The 20,972-nt window shown below is 45.4% G+C and overlaps 3 protein-coding genes across 4 annotated transcripts in view; 2 read left to right on the top strand and 1 right to left on the bottom strand.

Moving 5' to 3' along the window:
• The first annotated feature begins 4 nt into the window (after window positions 1-4).
• LOC6608020 (LDLR chaperone boca) lies at window positions 5-874 on the top strand. The gene is made up of 2 exons (XM_002032732.2): window positions 5-233; window positions 395-874. Exons 1-2 carry the CDS (start codon window positions 84-86, stop codon window positions 785-787), a joined length of 543 nt encoding a protein of 180 aa, XP_002032768.1. The 5' UTR covers window positions 5-83; the 3' UTR covers window positions 788-874.
• A 137-nt stretch (window positions 875-1,011) lies between these two features.
• Window positions 1,012-2,247, top strand: LOC6608019 (ribulose-phosphate 3-epimerase). The gene is made up of 3 exons (XM_002032731.2): window positions 1,012-1,430; window positions 1,489-1,671; window positions 1,820-2,247. The coding sequence occupies exons 1-3, from the start codon at window positions 1,245-1,247 to the stop codon at window positions 2,114-2,116; spliced, it is 666 nt and encodes a 221-aa protein (XP_002032767.1). The 5' UTR covers window positions 1,012-1,244; the 3' UTR covers window positions 2,117-2,247.
• An 8-nt stretch (window positions 2,248-2,255) lies between these two features.
• Window positions 2,256-20,972, bottom strand: part of LOC6608018 — a 30,262-nt gene continuing 11,545 nt past the window's right edge. For both annotated transcript variants that reach the window (XM_032716947.1, XM_032716948.1), the window contains exons 2-14: window positions 11,037-11,158; window positions 10,737-10,980; window positions 8,194-9,781; window positions 7,966-8,135; window positions 7,571-7,900; window positions 7,416-7,513; window positions 6,957-7,357; window positions 6,571-6,897; window positions 6,332-6,515; window positions 6,112-6,271; window positions 5,925-6,051; window positions 5,717-5,862; window positions 2,256-5,653 (exon numbers count right to left, since the gene is read on the bottom strand). In XM_032716947.1, coding sequence (XP_032572838.1) covers window positions 5,342-5,653; window positions 5,717-5,862; window positions 5,925-6,051; window positions 6,112-6,271; window positions 6,332-6,515; window positions 6,571-6,897; window positions 6,957-7,357; window positions 7,416-7,513; window positions 7,571-7,900; window positions 7,966-8,135; window positions 8,194-9,781; window positions 10,737-10,980; window positions 11,037-11,128 — 4,179 coding nt within the window. In that variant the 5' untranslated portion in view covers window positions 11,129-11,158 and the 3' untranslated portion in view covers window positions 2,256-5,341. The remainder of the gene's footprint in view (window positions 5,654-5,716; window positions 5,863-5,924; window positions 6,052-6,111; window positions 6,272-6,331; window positions 6,516-6,570; window positions 6,898-6,956; window positions 7,358-7,415; window positions 7,514-7,570; window positions 7,901-7,965; window positions 8,136-8,193; window positions 9,782-10,736; window positions 10,981-11,036; window positions 11,159-20,972) is intronic.

Raw genomic sequence — 20,972 nt, 5'->3', positions numbered from 1 at the left:
TTTCCGGGCGAATGGCAAACTGTTAGGTGACGTGTTTGGCCGTGCAAACTGCTGAGCTATAGGACAAATATTTAAGAAACACCATGCAAACACGTCTTGTTTTGCTGCTGCTAGCCCTGGCCCCGCTCGTGCTGGCCAAGAAGTTCAAGGAGGAGGATAAACCGGCGTGGGCCAAGAAGGATATACGCGACTACAGCGAGGCGGACCTCGAGCGTCTGCTAGACCAATGGGAGGTGGGTAACAGCACTGCAATCGGGAAGCGAAACACGGACCCAACCCTCCAGATTGGAACCTAGCAAAAGAATAATGGCAACACACCATATTTCCACCTATGAAACGATTCATCATTTGTAGAGACTGATAACTGAAATCCCTTCTTTCAATCTTCACTTAGGAAGATGAAGAGCCCCTCGAGGATGATGAGCTGCCCGAGCACCTGCGCCCCCAGCCCAAACTGGACCTGAGCAATCTGGACAGCAAGAGCCCCGAGGACCTGCTCAAGGTATCCAAAAAAGGTCGCACGCTGATGACCTTCGTTTCGGTGACCGGCAATCCAACCCGGGAGGAGAGCGACACTATCACCAAGCTGTGGCAGACCAGCCTCTGGAACAACCACATTCAGGCGGAGCGCTACATGGTCGACGATAACCGCGCCATATTCCTGTTTAAGGATGGCACACAAGCCTGGGACGCCAAGGACTTCCTCATCGAACAGGAACGCTGCAAGGGCGTAACCATCGAGAACAAGGAGTACCCGGGGGTCAATGCCAAGAAGGACGAACTGTAGGCCAGTTCCACGGCACATCAGCACATCAAAACATTCTCACTATTTAAGCTCAAAGTTGAACAAAAATAAAACAAACTCATCAAAGAAGCTATGCATTTTGCTTGGCCATTCACAGGGAATCGGTTCTGCTGCCGGCAATAACCAGGGATGAAAACACGAATTATGAATATTTCAAAAACATGTTTTGAATATAAAATTTGTATCTCTATTAGATGGTTTATATACACCGCGTAAGTGTCAAAACAAAACAAAATAAATGAAAAATTAAAACAAAAACACAAATTAATCGCCGACAAATTGCCCAACTCACGGTGCCATCTGCAAAGTTATCGTATCGCCTTTCAAATGTTCCGAGCTCCAGCTCCCCTCTGTGTGACCTCAAGTCAACAAGACGCCGCCCGCGAAACGCGACGTGCTCCACTTGCTCCGCCTGTTGAGTAGCTGTTCCACCAAGAAGATGCCCGTCCAAGCCAAGATCGGTCCCAGCATTCTCAATGCGGATCTCTCCAACCTAGCGGCGGAATCGCAGAAACTACTGGACAATGGAGCGGACTACCTGCATCTGGACGTGATGGACGGCACTTTCGTGCCGAATCTCACCTTTGGTCACCCCATGGTCAAGAGCTTGCGCAACAAGATCAAGGTAAGTCTGCGGTCCTCTCAACAAGATATCCAATTACCTATGCCACAACCCCATACAGACGGCCTTCTTCGAGACGCACATGATGGTCCAGAATCCGGAGCAGTGGATAGAGCCCATGGCCGATGCGGGCGTCAATCTCTACACATTCCACGTCGAGCCGGTGCAGGATGTCGTCAGAGTCAGTCGGAAAGTGCAGGAGTCGGGCATGAAGGTGGGCCTGGCCATTAAGCCGGGCACCGAGGTAAGTTGAGGTTAGGGTTATATCACTTTTGATACTTGATACTTCCATTCATATGTATATATGTATGTTGTATAGCGACAGCTTTGTTTCTTATTTGTATGTAATTATATATAGTTTTGAGTAACCACCTGTTGCACTTACCTTTTAGGTACAAGATCTGGAGAAGTACTTGAGCATTGCCGACGTTGTGCTGGTGATGACCGTGGAGCCCGGTTTTGGCGGACAATCCTTCATGGCCGACATGATGCCGAAGGTGAAGTGGCTGCGCGAGAACTACCCCAACCTGGACATCGAGGTGGACGGAGGAGTGGGACCCAAGACCATACACTGCTGTGCCGAGGCCGGAGCCAACATGATCGTCTCGGGAACCGCCGTGGTGGGCGCCTCCGATCAGTCGCAGGTCATCAAGGAGTTGCGCGATGTGGTGCACAGCTACCTCAAATAGAGATGCATTTAGCAGCTTAAGGATCGCTAGCTTAAGGAAGAATTTATTAGATAGGCGAAATGTTTTGACCAAATTGCAATTGCAAGTAATGGGGAATATTCCTCGGGAAATATACCATTAAAAGAAACATACAACCGTGTGTGGTTTTATACATTTATTTTTTAACATTTATATAATATATGTTTGTAGGTATATATCATGTTTGGTATGACATGTTGCTTTTAGCATTTAGTTGGTTATATGTGTGTCTGCGTGTACTTTATGTAGTTACATTTAGTTTACTGCACTTTCCCAGTTATTGTCGGACATTGGCAAATGCCGGCTTATTGTCATGGTTTTGGTATCCTCTCTGAGTTTTCAAAAATAAACGTTCAACAATATTGTTCGATTCGCGTCAAAACTTCAAGATCTGAATGTGTAAAACTTTTCATAAATTCTCAATGCCTCCGATGCGCTTGTCCAGCTCACAGGAAAAAATTCAGTTTGTCTTTATTGTCAAAGTTTGTTATTGTAAATTCTTCACAAAGTTCCGTCTGTGCATAGATAACAAGTGCTTTTCATCAAATGATCACCTTTAAACATTTACATATAATATTCTGATACGTGAGTACATATACTATGCTTCATCTTTATAATGCGCGACACATGTAAATTCAACTAGTTTGTTTATCAGCTTCTGGTTTTTGGATTTTGCTACATTTTACACATAACTTTTCGCTACAAATTCTTGTGTTCTTTGTTTAATAGGGCCTGTTCTTATGTATGTACTTTGTGTAGTGTCCCTCCATGCACATGGAGCATGCGAAACTGAATCGAATCCTTGGGGGCGATCCCCGCCGTTAAGCGCAGAATTTCAACTAGGATGTGGGGCTTGTGCGATTCTGAGTTTGAGTGTCAACTGTTTGCGTATTGTACTTAGTAATTATCTATTCTGCTATTCATGCCACGTGTAAATTATTTCACTCACTCCGATCGCCCGATCGCCAATGCTAAGCATTTTACATCTACAATATATATAATATATATGGGTTGTGTTCGATTTAGACTAAATGTACATAAAGCTAAGCGTTTTGATAGTAGCCTGGAGCATGGGGTGTATAAAAATAGCTCGCCATGATCAGAATGATCGTAAATGCACAAGGAGAGTGAACCCCAGAAAACTGAAAGGGTGAAAGGGTGGCTTACTGTCCAAGGCAACAGCAAAGGAGTCCTGCCTGAGTTCAAGAACAAACTATATCGATCCGATGTGATACTGAAGTCTTCAGTGATTTCACGCCAGTGCATCTTAGTAGCTTGGTAGTAAAACCACTGAGAGTTTCAGGAAAACTCGGACTTGTGTTCATGCACTGCACGATATCGAAGTAAGCATAGTTTCTATGATATGGGTATATCTTTATAAGTATGTATTGTCCTGGATCTGTACTCTGTCATTATAGCTAGTATGCTCGATCTACAACAGCCCACAGATTTGTCTCGAGTATAATCTAAGCTTTCCACGTTCGCTTGATAATATGCATGTATAAATTTAGACACCATCACATCTGCTTAATTGCTAGCACTACAATATATATATAGAATATATGTATCCGTTATATGTATATTTCTTGTATATATTTCAGTTACATATTGGTTTGTGTTCATGTTCCGCCTAAAATATCGTGTGCCTTGTGTAATATGCGCTTCATTTAACCCCCCTTTTAAGACTAATAATACTTTTCCACTTGTAAACTGATTGTACAAAACATGCATATATGTATATATATATTGGTAGGCATAATATGTCCAACTAGATCTAGTAGTGATCGGTTATACATTTGCAATCTCTTGTCTAAAGCATATCAACAGGTTTTAGCTAGTTACTAGAAACGATAAGTCAAAAACATGGAGCAACCGGAAATGCGACCCACTTCCGGTTGATGTTCCGGTTCCGACTCGAAAACAATATCAAAGCTGTACACATCGCGAAGCTCTGGTGTGTTTGTGTGTTCTGTGTGTTGAAACAACCGATTTTGAGTCTTTAGTTACGCGTATTCATTATGTGCGATGTCAGCACTCAAGCATTGTATCTTCCTCCAGATCGTATGATGCCAGACCTGGTTTATGGATGAGTAGAGATCTCGAGCTTCGACCCCCAAGCGGCCAGTCTAAGTGGGCGTGACAAACGAGGTGCGGCGTTGGCGTGTAAATAGTTCTAAATATTAAGTTACATTGACATGTCCAATATCGAAGCGTGTACTATCGTACCTTCTGTAGTTCACCGCGTAAATAGTCGATTCGTATGCTATGTGTATAAGTATATTCCTTCTAATCCCCTGATCCTAATCCTTTTGATCTGACTTTAGCCAGGCGAAACGACTTGCCTATCGTTTGTGTTCTTTAAAGCTGAAACCCACGCATTGTAGTTATTATTTTCATGGCTTAAATCTAATCGCATTTAGTTGCTTATTGTGCATTTCTCATTATTGTCAACTGCACACTTTCACTTTCTTATTGTTTGTTAGATTCATTGTTGTTGTAAGACAGCATATTTGGGTTTGGAGAAGAGCCTACTGCTACGTCCATCAAATGCCCAAGATCAGCAATGATTCCTTGTTTTCTTTGGTTTGGTTTGGTTATAGTTACACATTATTTTCTACAATTGATTTGCTTACATCCTGCTTTAATTTTCAACACTCAATAGCTGGGATTCTACTATTTATACTTCACAATATTTTTCTGAATTCTTCTTCGATTATCATAAATTTTTCCAGTGGAGTAATACTCGCGTACTTATAATAATACAGGGTTCATTTTCAACACAAAATTCAGCTACAAAATCGAATTATATTCTGGGTTTCGGGGTATTTAGACACAATTATCAATTAGTTAGATATCGGGTACATGACGGTTATTTTCCATTTACGTGGTAGTATATAAATCGCGTTTGCAATATGTATTGACATATGTTTGCACCCCCTTTTTAGGTTCGTCTGGGTTATAAATTGTCTGGGGTTTTTAGGTTCATAAAAATCTCTTTGTAAAAAAATTGACAAATAAATTCGGCAAATTGACACATGATTATGTTGCCCAAATCGGTGCTAGCCGGCTGGCTAATACCCTAAGTTCAGTAGCAAAATATATGTATGTATCCTACAGGATCCATCGGTTCCGTGTGACTTGCGTAATTTGTGCAATTGTTTCGTGGATATGCTCTGTTCCAGTTACACCTGACGACTGTGGTCAGGATTAATTTTTGGACGACGTCCTGGAATGAGTGTAGTGGTGAGGTGCACCCTCGCGCATCGGGTCAGTGGCTATTTTGGATAGTATATCGGGTCCTCCGGGATGCAGGTCGTACTTGTTAACGCGATCCTCTTTAATGGGACGCGAATGCTTCGCGATCTGCTCCTGTATCCAGGGCACATATTGCACCACGTTCGCATACACGCCCGGCAGACGGGGATGCGCACACATAATGCCCCAGGAGACTATGCCGCCAACGAACCAGCGATTCTTCTCCCCTGGATACGGACACAGCAGCGGACCGCCCGAATCGCCCTGGTGTTTAGGATTACATTTCCACTCAAATATAAGGTCAGGATAGTGAATAATATCGCTTACCTGACAGGCATCCTTGCCTCCGTCATCGAATCCGGCACAAACCATCCCCTCCGACACCGTCAGGTTGTCCAGCCATTCGTCGCACTGATTACGCGTGATGATGGGCACTTGCACCTCGTTGACTATGTACTCGTACGTGGACTTGGCTGTGGAACAACGGAAAGTGATTAGTCTTGCGTTAGCCGGATATTGTGTTGAGTAGACTCACGATCCTTGTCCTCCCGCTTTCCCCATCCGATGACAGTGCACAGGGTGCCAGGATGCAGATTCCTCACGCTCGGTGGCGGCAAACATACGGGCAATAGGTGTTCATGAAAGGCAACACGCGTGGCAAGCTGCAAATGTATCCAAGAATATTAGAAACAAAAGTACATCCGTATATAAGATTTCCTCACTTGGAAGAGGGCTATATCATTGTCGTGGGCAATAGCCATGTTGTATTGCGGATGCGGAATCACGGCCTTGACCTTGACCTTCTGTCCCGAGTAGGTAAAAGAGTTGCGTCGCGTCACGCCCAGCTGAATGGTCCAGTCCTCCAAGTCGATCACGCTATAGCTGTCAAGCAAGTAGTGTCATTAGTGACCAATATATAATCATGCCTGTGATCCAACTAACTTTCCCACGCAGTGGGAGGCTGTGAGCACCCATTGATCCGAGATTAGAACGCCAGCGCAGTAGAAAATCTTCTCCGGACCGCCCAAAATTGCGGCCAGGAATGGCCAATTGCCGGGACTGGCTTGCGTTCCTCCAATGATGCGTCTCGATGGCTTGTGTCTACCACGCTTTACTCGGCCGCACTCTGGAATTATGGATAATGAAACACAGTGAAAGACTTCACACCCCGAGCCACTGACCATAATTGGAGCACGTTAGATCCGCCATCGGATAATCCTCCGTCTTCTTGCAGTTGGCAAACTCTTGCATCAAGGTCGACTTTCGTTTGGCGTACATCTTCCATATATCTGTGGACACATTTACCGTAGCTAGCAGTGGGCGGTGAGTAAGCTGGGTCAGTACACTGGTGGCATTCACGGCCGAGTAGCCCAGAATGGAGCACACGGCACTGGGCGATACAGCCCGATCCCAGTTCTTCACACATGCGGGCATCCACTGCCGCTGACCGATGCGATAGACCTCCAGCACCCCGGTGCCCACATCGCCGTTCCGCTCACTTAGCCTCACTGAAAGTTATTGGTCAGATTAGTTTGGCTATTGCAAGAAAGAAGATCCTTTCACTTACAGCAGTTGCGCTCATCCTGGCCGTAGGGACAGTCGATGATACCATCGCATATGTGCTTGGTTCCAATGCACTGGCTGTCGCCGCAGTAGATCTCGTCCGGTCCGCACCGCTCGCACTTGGCCTCGTCCGCCTGGTCCATGCAGTCCAGGTGACCATCGCACACGTATTCCTGCGGCAGACAACGGTTCTGGTCGCACTGGAACCCATCGCACTTGGGATGCGTGGTGGCTCTCATCACCTCGCGAACCTCATCCAAGCCCACGCAGTCCTCGGAACTCGGAAAGTCCTTGAAGAGCTTGCAGTTCAGGTACTCGGGCAGACTCAGTCCGAAAACGTCGAAGAAGAAGCCGCAGCGGCGCATCGTCTCCGTACAGAGGGTCTTGCAAGGTGGCACGGTGGCCCTAAACGAATGTGTGATCATCATTACTTAATAAAATCGGAAAGTTGAAAAGTTCATACCCGCTCTGTCCGCACTTGGGCACGAAAAGCGTGCAGAGAAACAAGGAGACCAGCTCGTAACATCGCACATCCACCAGGGCCTCATAGGAATCCAAGTCCTGCAATGGTTTGGAGTCAGTGAAATATAGGGTTATCCTGCATATCCCGGTAATTACTGTTTGCGTCTCCAGCTGGCCGAAGTGACCGATATAATTGGGGAACACGGTGTAGTTGTAGGGAATCTGGGGACCTTGGCAAAACCTCACTATGATGGGCAAGCAGGTGCCTGGGGCTGGATTCTTGCCAAAACTCGTAGTGTCCTCCACGTGGATCGTGTTGATGATAGTCTTGTTCACGAACTTTATAGTCGGATATGCATTGAAGTAGGCAGCCAGACCGCCGGCGATAGCCAGCAGGGCGAAGGCGTTGATCAGGATCTGGAACAGGCGGAACTTTAGGCGGCCGTTTGTGATGTACGGATTGGAGCTCTTGCGCCGGTTAATAATCTGAAATGGTAGTTAAGATATAATCTTTGCCATACAATATTTATGCGAAATTCAACTATTATTACCTGATGCTGCAAGGACATGGTGTGCGGTGCTCCATTTTGAAAGCGAACGATGGTCTGCAGGCTGCTGGGCTGGCCGGCCGCCTTATGAAGGGGCGAGATCGTCTGCGGCGGTTCTAGCTCCTCGATGGGCTCGTGCTGAACTCCCTGACGGCACACAATTGGGGCTGGCGCTGGAAAGGCAAAGGAGTCCTGTCACAAAGACCGGGTATTGAAAGGACTTGTACTCACCACTGCACAGCCGCTTGGCGGTCAACGAGGGCAGCAGCGGCGCCTCCATGAGCTTGGGATTGTATCCCGGACTGGACGTCTGGCTAAAGCTGTCGCTGGAGATGGTTGAGTCCTGCCGATAGTTGATCTTGCTCCTTGGTGGCGGCATTGCGGGAGCCTGCTTTCCGCTTCCTCCGTCGCCGCCGCCCAGAAAACGGGTGGGGGCCAAGTCCATTAGTGGAGTCTGGCGCTGTGCGCTGCCGGGTGCATTGGACTTACGTCCGCCCTGCTGGGATCCCAGCAGTGGTGCTTCCATAAGCTTAGAGTTGTAGCCCGGACTGGAGCTGATCGAGTAGCTGTCACTGGACAGCGTGGAGTCCTGTCGCTGTTGCATCCGAGGATACGTAATCGGTGGCGGTTTATTGCGGGCGAGCTTATTCCGCACAGTCAATGGAGGGGTCGGGTGACCCCGAGATCCCGTCTCCACTGGATCAAACACGTTGGCCTGCCGTAATGGTGGCTCTGGCGGCCCTGGACGTTTGGTAATGGCATCTGTGGGCGGCACAACGGCAGGACATGGCCCAGACATAGATGACATGGTTCCGCTGGATATTGTGCTGGATCCTGCAGAGGCGGCGGACGAAGTGGAGGCCGAGGCCGAGACGCTGCTGGGTTCCTTGGAGCTCTGCGACTGAGTTTCGCCGATCGAGTTGCTGCTGTTGCTGCTGCCCTTCACTGGCGGCGGCTGCTTTCGGGCAGGAACCACTGGTAGCTTGGAACCATCGCTTGCCACGCTGCTGCCGTTGTTGTTATTGCTGGCCGTGTAGAGGGCCAGTCCCAGGCTGGTGTTATTGTTGTTCAGCTTATGCATGGCATCGTTGAGCACAGCACGTTCCCTGTACGCATCCCTGGGATCCCTGGCCAGCGGCGAGTCAATCGAGCTGGACAGAGGCTTCTCATCGAGCGAGGACTGGGTGTCCACCGAGGAGAAGCGACTGCGAAAGTCCACGCTGGTCGAGCTGCTGGCGAACCGCTCACTGTGGCCGCCCAGCGATGAGCCGTAGGCGGAGTCCACTGTGCTGCTGGACGAGCGCTGCGCCCGCTTGGCCATGTGGCTCAGCCCGGCATAGCGGCCGGCCAAATAGCCGGCGACCTTGACGGGCGTGGAGGTTAGCGACTCGTCGAACACGGAGTTCTCCAGACTCATGCGGTCGTCATCGGAAATCCCATCGGCATCCGCATATCCGGACGCCGGACGTGTGGCTATGTCAACAAAAAGTGCTGATTGCAGCCTGGTACCATCGCCCTGTCCGTCGCCCGATCCCCGGACCACTGGCTCTGCGGTCACGTTTTCTGGCTGCGGATAAACAAACACATTGCCCGTGCCGTGGGCGCCATCCTGTCCGCCAGCCGAGAGTGGAAGTGGGTGTGGACTCGACGCCTGCCAGGCGGACTTGCCGCGCAGTAGTCGTCGCGGAATGGGAGGCGGAGGCGTCACTGGGGTGTCCACCCGCACTAAGTGCTGCTGCTGCTGGTGGACCTGCCTTCCTCCCGCGAGGGAGGCGCCCTGATGAGCTGACTGGCCATATTTCTGCTCCGTCATGTTTACCTGCCAGCGAAAAACGAGGAAAATTCGAGGTAAAAGGAAGGAAAAGGTGGATATTTGTATGAGCGAATGTATAAGAAGAAACATAAATATGACTAGTTTTTACGAAACTTTTGAATAATTAAACGGAGTTATAAATATTAAATATTTAAATAACAACCTATGCTGTAACATTAAAATGATCTAATGAGGAAATAAGAGATATAATATCTTAGTAAGGTTACAAAGATATAGAATCTTTCCCTGGTGATAGAAACCTGTTTCCACTGTAATGTTTGCTACTTCTTCGATCCTCCACTGTGGCAATATTATCCAGGAGCAATATTCTGCATTTTAAGCCCCAGCCAGGTGCAGAGGATGAAGTGGGGCAGGGGACTAAGCCCTCGCTAAGCCGGGCGCAGAAATTCTGACGCGCAGGAAATAACTCGTGGGGATTTGAGGCCAGGTCCTCCTGCTGGAAAATGAATCAGGAACACAGGCAAGTGATTTTGGCTGCCGTCCACATCGATCTCTTGAGTCATGCAGAGCCCAACTATAGCTAATCCCTCATCTTCTCTGCCCTTCACTCGAAACCCTTGACGGTGGAACGCCAGTCGAATAACCCAAACGAGGATGAGCAGGGTATTAAATTTGAATACTGTTTCCTTGGCGGTTGCGAAACTGAGGAAACTTTTTGAAATTTCTGCTTTGCTTACTTCGCCGTGAAAAGTGCAATAGAAGGATTATTTATTTTCGTAGATGGAGAGGAGGAAGTTTCTCATTGAGGGTCAGTTCTATGTACATCCGTTAATCCCATTTTCCTTTTTTCATTTCTGCAGCAAATTGTATTGTGCTGCACTTTCAAAAAACTCTTCAAAATGAAAGGCTATTGTGGGTGTGGTTAGTCCTTTCAATTTCTTGACTGCCGGCACAGGGAATCACATCGTGCCATAAATCTAGTGAGGATTGCCGTACTCACAAGCATTTCGGTGGCTGCCTGGGGCAGCTGCGACGGCTTCTGCTTGTCCTCGAGCATGGGATAGTAGTGGGAGGAGTGTCGCCGCACGATGCTGTTGCTGCTGGAGAGGCTGCTGCTCTCACTGATGCTGCCGGAGTTGCTGGGCAAGGGCAGCAGGGTGACGGACTTGCACTGCTCCTGCTGCTTGTCGTAGAAGTCCAGCAGCGAATTGAGGGGCAGCGCTAGGCTGGAGGCGCGCTCCGATCTGGAATGGGGGTACAGTGGGCATCATCTGGCAGCTAATTAGGGTTCCAAACTCACCTGGAGCGACTCCGCTGATCTGCCACCGAGGTCTGATGCTGATGGTCCTGCGACACGCTTAGAAATTGTTTATTCATATCGAGTGCGTTCATGGCTTAATCGCGTCGTACTTCGAAGTCAATCTGCAATGGATAACCGGATTGGGTTGGTCAGGTTGTGTTCCACGCCGGCGTTGTACATGCCATGCATATCGAAAGAGGACTGCTCCATGCGGAACACTAAATGCCCCCGCAGACCAGAATGATACCGCTCATGCAAATAGCTGCGGGCCCTTTTGGCCACAGGAATCCAAATCAATTACTCAATGGCCCCCACTCACATACACACACACTCACACTCGCAGCCCGGCACGTGACAATAGATCCCACAAAAGTCGAAATAAATGCAGTGTGTCTGTGTGTCTGTGTACCGGGATATACATATACGATGGCATGTGCGGTGGGCATATTGATGCCATCGGAATCGGGCCAAGCAATTTGGTCTTTTGTGTCTAATGGATGCCATTAGTCGGCTCGCAGCACAATGGACCCCGCAAGCGCCACCCATCCCCATCCCCCCGTCCACCCATCCCACCATGCTCATAATATGTGGCCAAAAGCCGCTTCGAAGCGAATTTGAGCACTCTGCACCATAGATGGTGGCACAACTGGAAGCGAGCTGACTACCACTGGGTTCCCCTGCCCGGGTAAATTAAGTAACTTAATCGGAAGTGGTAAATTCTGTGCAGAAAGCGTTGAGACTCCATAACATAATATTCCGTTGGCAGCTCGTTGAATATTCGTTTAGTGTTTAGTGCATTATTATAAGCTAATGTCATTACTTTAAACAATTTGCCTGTAATTGTGAACCTGGTGCCATATTCAAGAGTGTGCTACTATGACCTACTTAAATTGGCTGCATCGGATGCCAGCGAGTGCGAGTAGGCGGTCAACAGGTTGAAACGTTGACAAACGCATTGCAAAGTTGCCGAGCAAAAACAAAGCCCCCACACACCCACAATTGCCACGCCCACCGACGAGCCTCACGTGGTCGGACGGCAGAGGGCAGAGGGCAGAGGTCAGGCACCGGAGATCGCAATGTGTCAAGGACGTATATTGACACCAGAACCCATCCAATCAGCCGGACAGGTGAGATTTGTGAGCACAAGTGCAGGTGTGCAAGTGAGCATGTTTCCCAGAAAAGTGGACGACATCCTTCTACGCTCCAATTAGGTTCAATCAACCCGTCAAGTTGGCCAAATCGGAGTGTAAGTGGCTGCTAACTTGGCGGAACTCATAATGGATTGTACACATCTATTTTTATTTTCGAATGATGATTAGATATGTTCTTAATTAATAGTAAACTTTTTTTGGCACCTCTGCAGTAATTCTCTTTCGTTTGATTTTTTACACTCTTTCAACTTAATAAACTTAGTAATCAATGATGAGTAAGCTGATGAGTGTCTTGTAAGGTTGATGTTCATTTCGAGATACTTTTTAATACCTAAAGTAGTTGTTTATCAACAAAAGAAAATCATAAATATCTAAATATCTCTAATGCACTCAAAAGTATCTACTACTGCAGAGAACGTACGTGCCCAAAAAAGAACATATAGATATAGATAAATGGTATAGTTCAAAAACTCATTACACAATTAATACTTGAATACTTGAATTTGATGGAATCCAAGGAATCACGTTTGCCAGTTAAAAAGCGATGGCCCTAACTTGTTTTCAAACTCTGGCCGAGATCGCTTATGGCAATTACACTTACGCCGCTGTGCTAACAATCAAGCATTTGACCTTCCACCACTTTAACAGGGCAAATATGCAGCCGCACATGGGTATGCATAACATAGAGTGCTCCTATTAGGGTCCACAATTCCGGGGGAGCGTCGAGGACTGGATAAACACACAAATTCTATTTGCTCGGCATTTGTATGCTGAACACCAATTCCAAACTCATATGAACCATAAATTGTTTGCTTTTGTGTCGGCCCCAGTCCCATCTTCGCCAGCAAATTCGCAACGCAAAAGCAGACCCAGTCGGAAAACAGGAATGGGTAAATCAAAGGCGGGACTACGGGCCCTGTAAATTGTATTAAGTCGAAGGACGTCGCCGAGTAGTCCCGGCAACAGCATTTGAATTTAAGGTTATTACCCAAATTGTTGGCGCATTTGCCAAGTGTCAGCCGCTCAAATTCCAATCACAAATCTGAAATCTTGGTCCTGTCACGGGAGGGAAAAAAAAGGTTGAAATTCCCATCCTGCCCAGGCCAAGTGCTGGTTACCGTGTTCGCCTGCTGATTGCTTTGGTAAACAGTATTAAGTATACGCCCGGTGGTCCATAGAAATATTTGCCTCAACGATGGCGCACAAAATTACACATTGCGTATGGAAATGGCAATGGGGCATTGGCATTCAGAGTTAATCAGGACGCAGTTAAATACGGGCCTGCAGGACTTGGAAGTTTTCCCAGAAGACATTAGTCAAGTCAATTTGAACTGGGCAGTCAAAGACCATGCCAGATTCCTCGACTTGCGGCTGGCATTCGCCTTAAGCAGTTTGCTTTTGAATTCCTCGCATTACGCAATGGTTTGAGCTGGGCAACCGCTTGCCCTGCCCCCATTCAGTATCTTAAATAGAGGATTGGGCATAATCAATCTTTTATGGGGCAATGTAGCCCACACACACACACACACACACTCTGAATTGAAAGGAAATCATTAAAAATGTGCCACATGAGTCCTAGTTATATAAGGCTTGAGCCAATTACTGTATGTCTGCCGGACATCTTTCGCTCTTTCCAGTGGTCCAATCAGCCCCATGGTATGGAAAGCGACGGCTGGGCAAATTCAAATTCCAAGACGGAGACCTAGGAATTTCATTACAAAAACATTCTGGTCAGGCAGAAGTGAAAGGAACGTGTGAGCCCCTCGAGCTGCTTCCTTGAATTTTTGTTGGCGGCAATTTTTGCACGCACTTGGCCTTACAAACATACGTACATATTGAGTATTCACTTTTAAATAATTTAAATTTATGGCCCCTCACTGGTTGCGTACCCATTTGTCTGTGGCGCACATAAATTACGGCTGAGCATTTAATTAGATTTGTGCAGCAGCCTAGATGGCAGTTGTATCTTTTGTGGTGCTGACATTCCGCAAACGAGGAAATTTCCTTCACATCGTCGGCCAAATTAGGTCAACTTTCGAATTGTGTAGCATACTTTTTTGCGTTCTCGCAGCAGCCACATACATATGTAATACATAGTCACAGACAAGATGCGTAACTCCATACGTTTTACACTCCATACGTTTACACACTATTCTTTCGGCGTGGTTCTAGACTTTGTCGAATACTTTGTAAAATATGCCCTTCATCTTATTATTATATATTATTATAATTATATATATTATATTATATTATATATTATTATATATTATATAATTATATATATATTATTATATATTATATAATTATAATATTATATTATATATATATATTATATTATATATTATTATATATTATATATATTATTAACGTTATTGTTATTTAAATATAGATTATAGTAAAAATAATAGTACATAATGTCACAAAATTCATTTCAAAAATGACTTTATATAAGAATATTTGTCATTAGAGTATTCAGGTAGCGACGTGTGAAAAATTAATAAGGGAATGATTCGAAACGGGTGGCACCCATTGAGTACATCAAAGAGCAAAGACATGAGCACGAAATTTTTCTTGGGTATTCCCTTTTACCCTTAATTTCTTATACCCGTCGCGCTTCCACCCATACAAATTTTAGGCGTACAAAAAATGACCTGCGGCCGATCGTTGACTGTGCGTCCACTCACCCAAACGGCTCTTGCGCAGCAGGCCTCGGGTGGTTTTTTTACTCGTAACAAAAACACCACGTTGGTAAAACACTCGAATATTTTGTATTGCCGCAAGTAGGGTGTCAAAAAAGACGGGGTGCCTAGAGACCGAGTGTTTATCGGGTGGACGTAGAGTGCCAGTGGCGGGCTGCAGTTCTCTGATATGTATGTACATATGTATGTATGCATTTAACAACAAGCGGCTTACGCTAACTTGACATCAAAGGATGTTTGCATGGATGCCAGACTGATGGCGTGGATGTACCCCTTAACTAACTTAGAGCATTGTGTTACATTATAGGGAAATAACAAATGACGGATGTTGTATGGCATTACGTATACGCCCGGTTAACACCTGCTTAAGGGCACCACGCACCTTATTTGTTAGAAGCGGCTACACGGAATAATATCTCCCCTGCACTTATGTACATCCGACCTTCTCGGAATTTTCCACTGGTCTACGCAACACATTCATGGGAGTTGAATGCAGAATTGTTGTTCCTGCGCCGGGAACAAAGAAGAGGCTGGGCGAAGGGCGTGGCGCCAGGCACGCCCATACAATTAACAAACAAAATATTAGAGACCTACACACACACACACGCCGAACAAGAGTTCCATTGTTGGTAATTGTGCAATCAGCAATGCGATAGTGTGCGCCATAATGCGATTGTGTGCCGTGAGTGTGCGTGCTTGTGTGTGTGTGTTAGCCAGCGCGTGCTGCGAATGGCTTTAAAGGGAGCGAATGGCTGAGAGGGGAGCACAAAAAGGCGGAGCTGGGAGCAGTTCTTAAACTGGTTACGCGAAGGAGGGACTCCAGTGTAGCCAACTTCCGCTCGACGCCCGATTCGATTTCCATTTCCAGCTCACATTCAAAGGGCGTTCCGTCGACTGACAATCTTCGCGATGGGTGTCCGTTTACTATTGCCTCCTTATCGGCGGTGCCAGCGAGACACCGCAGTCCAATCTCTACGCATCCACTTCATTGAGTCTCATTTCCGGCGCCAGTCAATCGGCCGCATGCAATGCAGCCAGCAAAGAAAACAAATCTTCAATAACATTGGCCATTTATTTCGCTCGAGCCAAAGTTTTCTTCAACTTGTACGAAGTGCTTTTAGTTAATTGTATTAGATGTATATCAACAGTATTAGAATCCCACTTGGCACACTACGAGAAAAAAAGCGTTCTCAACGATCTCGATTTGAGAATTTCCATTTCAAAACATATTCTAGAATCATGCTGAGCATAAGATCAAACCGCTCTCAATCGCAACTGACTTTGCTCTCATTTGTCTCTCACTCTCTCTCTTTTTTAGTCTTCCCCTCACGTTCTTATCCCGTTACTACATCCGTCTAAAAATATCAAGATTGAGATCGTTTTCCTCTCGATATATCGAAGATTTCTTCTCAGAAGAGAGCGCTGATTTATCTCTATGTAGCTTTCACTGCATTGGGACTTTGGTAATCAAATAGGGGGTTTGCCAACCACTTAACTGCTCCGTTTGAATAATGGCCACGCGTTCTAGTCTTACCCTATAAACTTGCAAGACTCAGCTAACTGAATCAGGAGACACCGATTTGCATAAATATGCAAGTAAATTCCAGGATGTGCACATGTCATGAGGTATGCCTCCTAATCAACTTTGAAAAACTGCCCCAGTTGTCTGCACTCACGAGTATTCATGGACCCCTAAAGCGAGTGTCCTTGATTCGTTGATTAAATATTAATGCGTTACCAGTTGTAAAAACTATACTTTTGTATATTAAGCATGACATAAATAACTGGATGTTATACACAGTTTTTCCGCTTACATGCACATTCTGTCAGTTAAATTGTCAGTTAGTGTGTCACTCAGTTAGTCAGTCAATCAGGATTGCAACTGCCACAGCCCACAGCCCACAGCCCCAAAGGCGATAACAATGGTGGGCATTGAGCAATTTGCTGGATGCGTTCGCTCAATTCACTGTGCGAGTATTTGTGTACGGATACATTGAACGAACAGGATTTACTGTCATCGTCAACGCCATTGTCCTCTTTGTCAACTTACGTTCCGATCAAGGATGCCCGGGCCCCTGTCCCCCACGGCCAGAGCCATCTCCAGCTCCAACCGGCCAGGCAGCCTCTGTGCCTCTGTTTGCCCAAGTCTGGTCTGGTGTGGAGCTGGGTCGCCAGACCCACTTTCATTAGTCAATGCGCCAGTGCTGGCGCTTTGTTTCTGACATCCCAATGGGCGCACGTGGCGCTGCCCGCGATGTCCTCGGTGGGCGGCGGCGGGTGCGGAGGCCAGCTGATGTGGCGCCATGCGATGTGGTGCGGCTTATGATGCCTGGCTGAGCACTGATGGCTGCCTGTCTGTCAGCCAGTGGCTCTGGCGATGTGTGTGCAAATAGATGGAACCACGCAAGCGGAAGTACAGCGGAGGTTTGGGGCTGCTTCCAGGCATTCAGAGAAAATCATAGCTAGCTTACTTTAAAGCGGTTTTAGGGCGAATAGTAAAATATTTGAACATATCTGTAAACAAAATGCAATTTCTAAGAAATTGAAAGCAGGGATTGAGAACTAGAGTAATTTGGTAATTTGTTTTTTGATCGATTAGGAAATTCAACTATCAAAATTTACAAATCTTTTTACTAACTAATTTACTTTTACTTTTACCTACTAATTTTCTTTCGATTTAAACTGGTGCAACAATATTAAGTTTTGAGCAAAAAGTGAGAAGTAGAAGGAAATAAGGTAAAGGAGCTTTTAAATATATAGATGAAAGGACACCTTATTACATATTACTTACTTATTACCTTAGGACTTAAATAATTATTGTATTAGATTGCATTCATTATTAAAGTCTTGGGAATATATGGAGACTATAGCTTTAAGGTTAAGGATACTGCAGATGCATATCGAATTTCATACACAAATGTGGTTAAGGATTATAGAATGCTTTTGCAAGGGAAAACACACAATAATGTTGCAAATAAGGGCTATGAGTTTCTAAATAGCACATTCATAATACAAATTGTCTAAAATCAACTTTTGGGAAATTTTACATTTGAAGATACCTACATATATGTAATTACACTTTCTAAAGTTACATATTAGGCATGTCAAATCAAAATATTTAAGTGCACCTTCGGACAAGGATATTGTTGCTCAATCTGCTCAAATCTATGAAAATCCTTACTTTAGCTTTTTATACGCTCAATCTTTACAATCAATAATTTTAGTATTGAGATACTTTTTTACTTGTATTACTTCTTATGCCTTCGGCACGTAGTGTTTTTCGACACTACGTGGATTCAAAATTATGCGAATGAAATGTATGAAATACTGGAGACAAGTTTCAATCGCCGCACTTTTCTCTTAGTGTAGAGGGAGCCTAGCTGGGAACCTGTCCCCCGTATCGTGTGCATCGAACCGTTAACGGTAGACAGTCGCGCAGAGGAGCAGCCGTACAGTGGAGCAGTGGAGCAGCCGCACAGCTGCGGTCATATGCTGTCCGTAGTTAAGAGCGGGACGGACGGGGAATGGGATATGGAACAGAGAAAAACAATTCCCAATCGTGGAGCCAGCCCCCTTCAAATCCAGCTAGCCGTTTTGCTGTCCGATTGTCTGAGTTGTCGACGGTTTAAGCGGAAATTGATTTTCGTACTTCGACGCCCCAACCGCCCACCGCCCGCCACTTCATCATCCTACCTCCCTGCCGCTTGTGGGTGGTAATTTATGAGCGTTACTCGGCAGACAATCTCCACACATGTTTGTGTGCTATCCAACTGGGAACCGAGTTGCACTCGCACCGCTTTTCTCAATTAACGCTTCGACCAACGTCTTTGGAATTGCAAAAGCAATCAGTTGACATCCCAATGAAGCCTTTAAAAAAAGGGGTGGCTGGGTGGCTTGGTGGCAACTGGGTTCACTTTTCAAGGACACATACGAGGCACAGAGCTGCTGGTGCAGCTGCTACAAGAAGATGTCGGTTGTGCGGAGCCCAGTGCGCAGTTCACAGGCATTTAATTATACCGCCACCCCGCCGCCCATTTTGAATTAAATTCCACCAGACTGTTGCCTCGGATTCAGATTCATTAAAATCATATCAAAGCAGTCGAAGTCAGGAATTTATCTGTTCCATTAGATTGAGGCGATTTCTCGCTCCGCACGGCTGAGAACAGACTCGGCATCTGGGCTGCCAGGATAATGCCTTTGTTCTGAATTCCTTGCCAATTTACCTTTCGCTTAGGTCAAAGATCAAATATTTGCATATCGATACGAGTCTAGGTTGGCTTACTATAGCTTTTTGAGGAGCATTTTTGAACAATTAAATGTGATAGAAGAATGCTGTGTTATAGAAAAACTTAAGAAAAAATAATTAAGCCGCTGTTCTTGCAACATAGACGAGTTTGCCAAATAATACTAGCCACTACAACAAACTTGCACCATCAGTTGTAATATCTTTTCCCAATTTGAACGTATTATCTGAACTTTAAAATGAGTTTAAATATCTTTTCGATGCAAAGCAGCTAACAAATTAGTTTAATTTCAGAAGTACAACTAATTTATGCACATAACTTTTTTGATTTACCCAATTTCATTATCTATAGTTCATTGTTTTGGAAAAAAACTGTTGGGATTAATAAAATGTCGTATAGCTAATTTAAATGCAATTTGGCCCGTCCGCTGAACTCCAAAATTGGCTGCCTCGTTTCATTTTTCCTTCGGGGTCCAGACGCTGCTAATTGATTTCTCATTAGCGCGAATCGGAATTTATGCGAATAATGTTGATTCGAGGTTTTGGCCAAAAAAGCCTTGCTTAGTTTTCAGGACACCAAGCCCGAGTGCCCCAGTGTGGCAGCATTCAGATTTGTGGCATATAGAGGAAAACCTAATGATGAGCAACGGCCAGCCAAAGCCCGAATAGGGAAATTGTTGTATTTGCCTCTGTCCGCCTTTCGCCGTTCTTTTCGTCCCATCGATTTTTATCCAGTGTGAGTGTAAGTGTGAGTGCGAGTGCGTGTGCGAGTGTGTTGGTATTTGGTCCTTCCAAATTGAGTTCAAATGCTGCGCGACTGGCAGAGGTTCTTGGGATAGCACAAGTTCATACAACTTGGGTAGCGAGCGACGTGGCGCTTAAGTGTGATTCCCTGTAGGCTGTGTGTGCTTGTGTGTGTATGCGTGCGGCAGCGACACACATAGGTGTGCCGTGTGCCAGTGTGCCAGTGTGTGTGTGTGTATCTGCCTTGTTGCCCTGTTTGTTTTCCACTTCAACTCGCCTGCCTAAGATTCAACCAATTTATTCTCTCATCTCACTCTTCGTCCCGTTTTCTCTTTGTCTTCCGCTGTCTCTTGCGCTCTGTGTCTCTCGCTCCTCCTGGAAGCTTAGCATTTTTCGTGCCTAAGTCAAATAATGCGCTAACACATCATTTCACACTTAAATGCTGTAAAAATGTGCATAAAGCTCTTCGCCCGAACTTGATTTTCAGTTAGTGTACAGGGGGGCATCAGTAAACAAGCTCTACGAGTAGAGTAGAACTCATTTTCAGATTAGTCATTTTCTCGAAAATCCAACACAACGCAGAAAAATCTCAGCTTATATGAAATATAAAATCCAAACACTTCCTTAAAAGTGTATTTGTATGATGATCTGTCTTCACAATCGCAACATTTATTCGTAGCGCCTACACCATTTTCACAAAATGGAAAAAAAATATAAAAAAATAATGAAATACCTCAATACCCAACTACTAACATAAAGTAAACAAGAATAAAATAAAGCCCTTTAAAATGTTAGGCTTTTTAACTAAAGTTTATGACTGTGCAATTAAAAAACAAAAGGACTGATGCAACTATATTACTATGTTCGCATTTTAAAACCCTACTCAAAGTTCAAAAACAGCTGCAAAAGTATTTGTTAAATCAAAAACCAATTTTGGTTAAAATTTCAGAGTATTTTCTAACTTCATGCTTTTTGGAAATTTTTTGATACAGTAAAAGAATTCACTCATTTGTAACTTGAGAGGCTGTAGGACTTTTAAGTTAATGTAGAATTACCATTCTTCTCGTTACATTAAAACAGGAAATCAACGTTATCCTTA

The sequence above is a fragment of the Drosophila sechellia genome, chromosome 2R, assembly GCF_004382195.2.
Source record: "Drosophila sechellia strain sech25 chromosome 2R, ASM438219v1, whole genome shotgun sequence".
Taxonomy (NCBI): Eukaryota; Metazoa; Arthropoda; class Insecta; order Diptera; family Drosophilidae; genus Drosophila; species Drosophila sechellia.
This window is presented reverse-complemented; position numbering and strand designations above follow the sequence as displayed.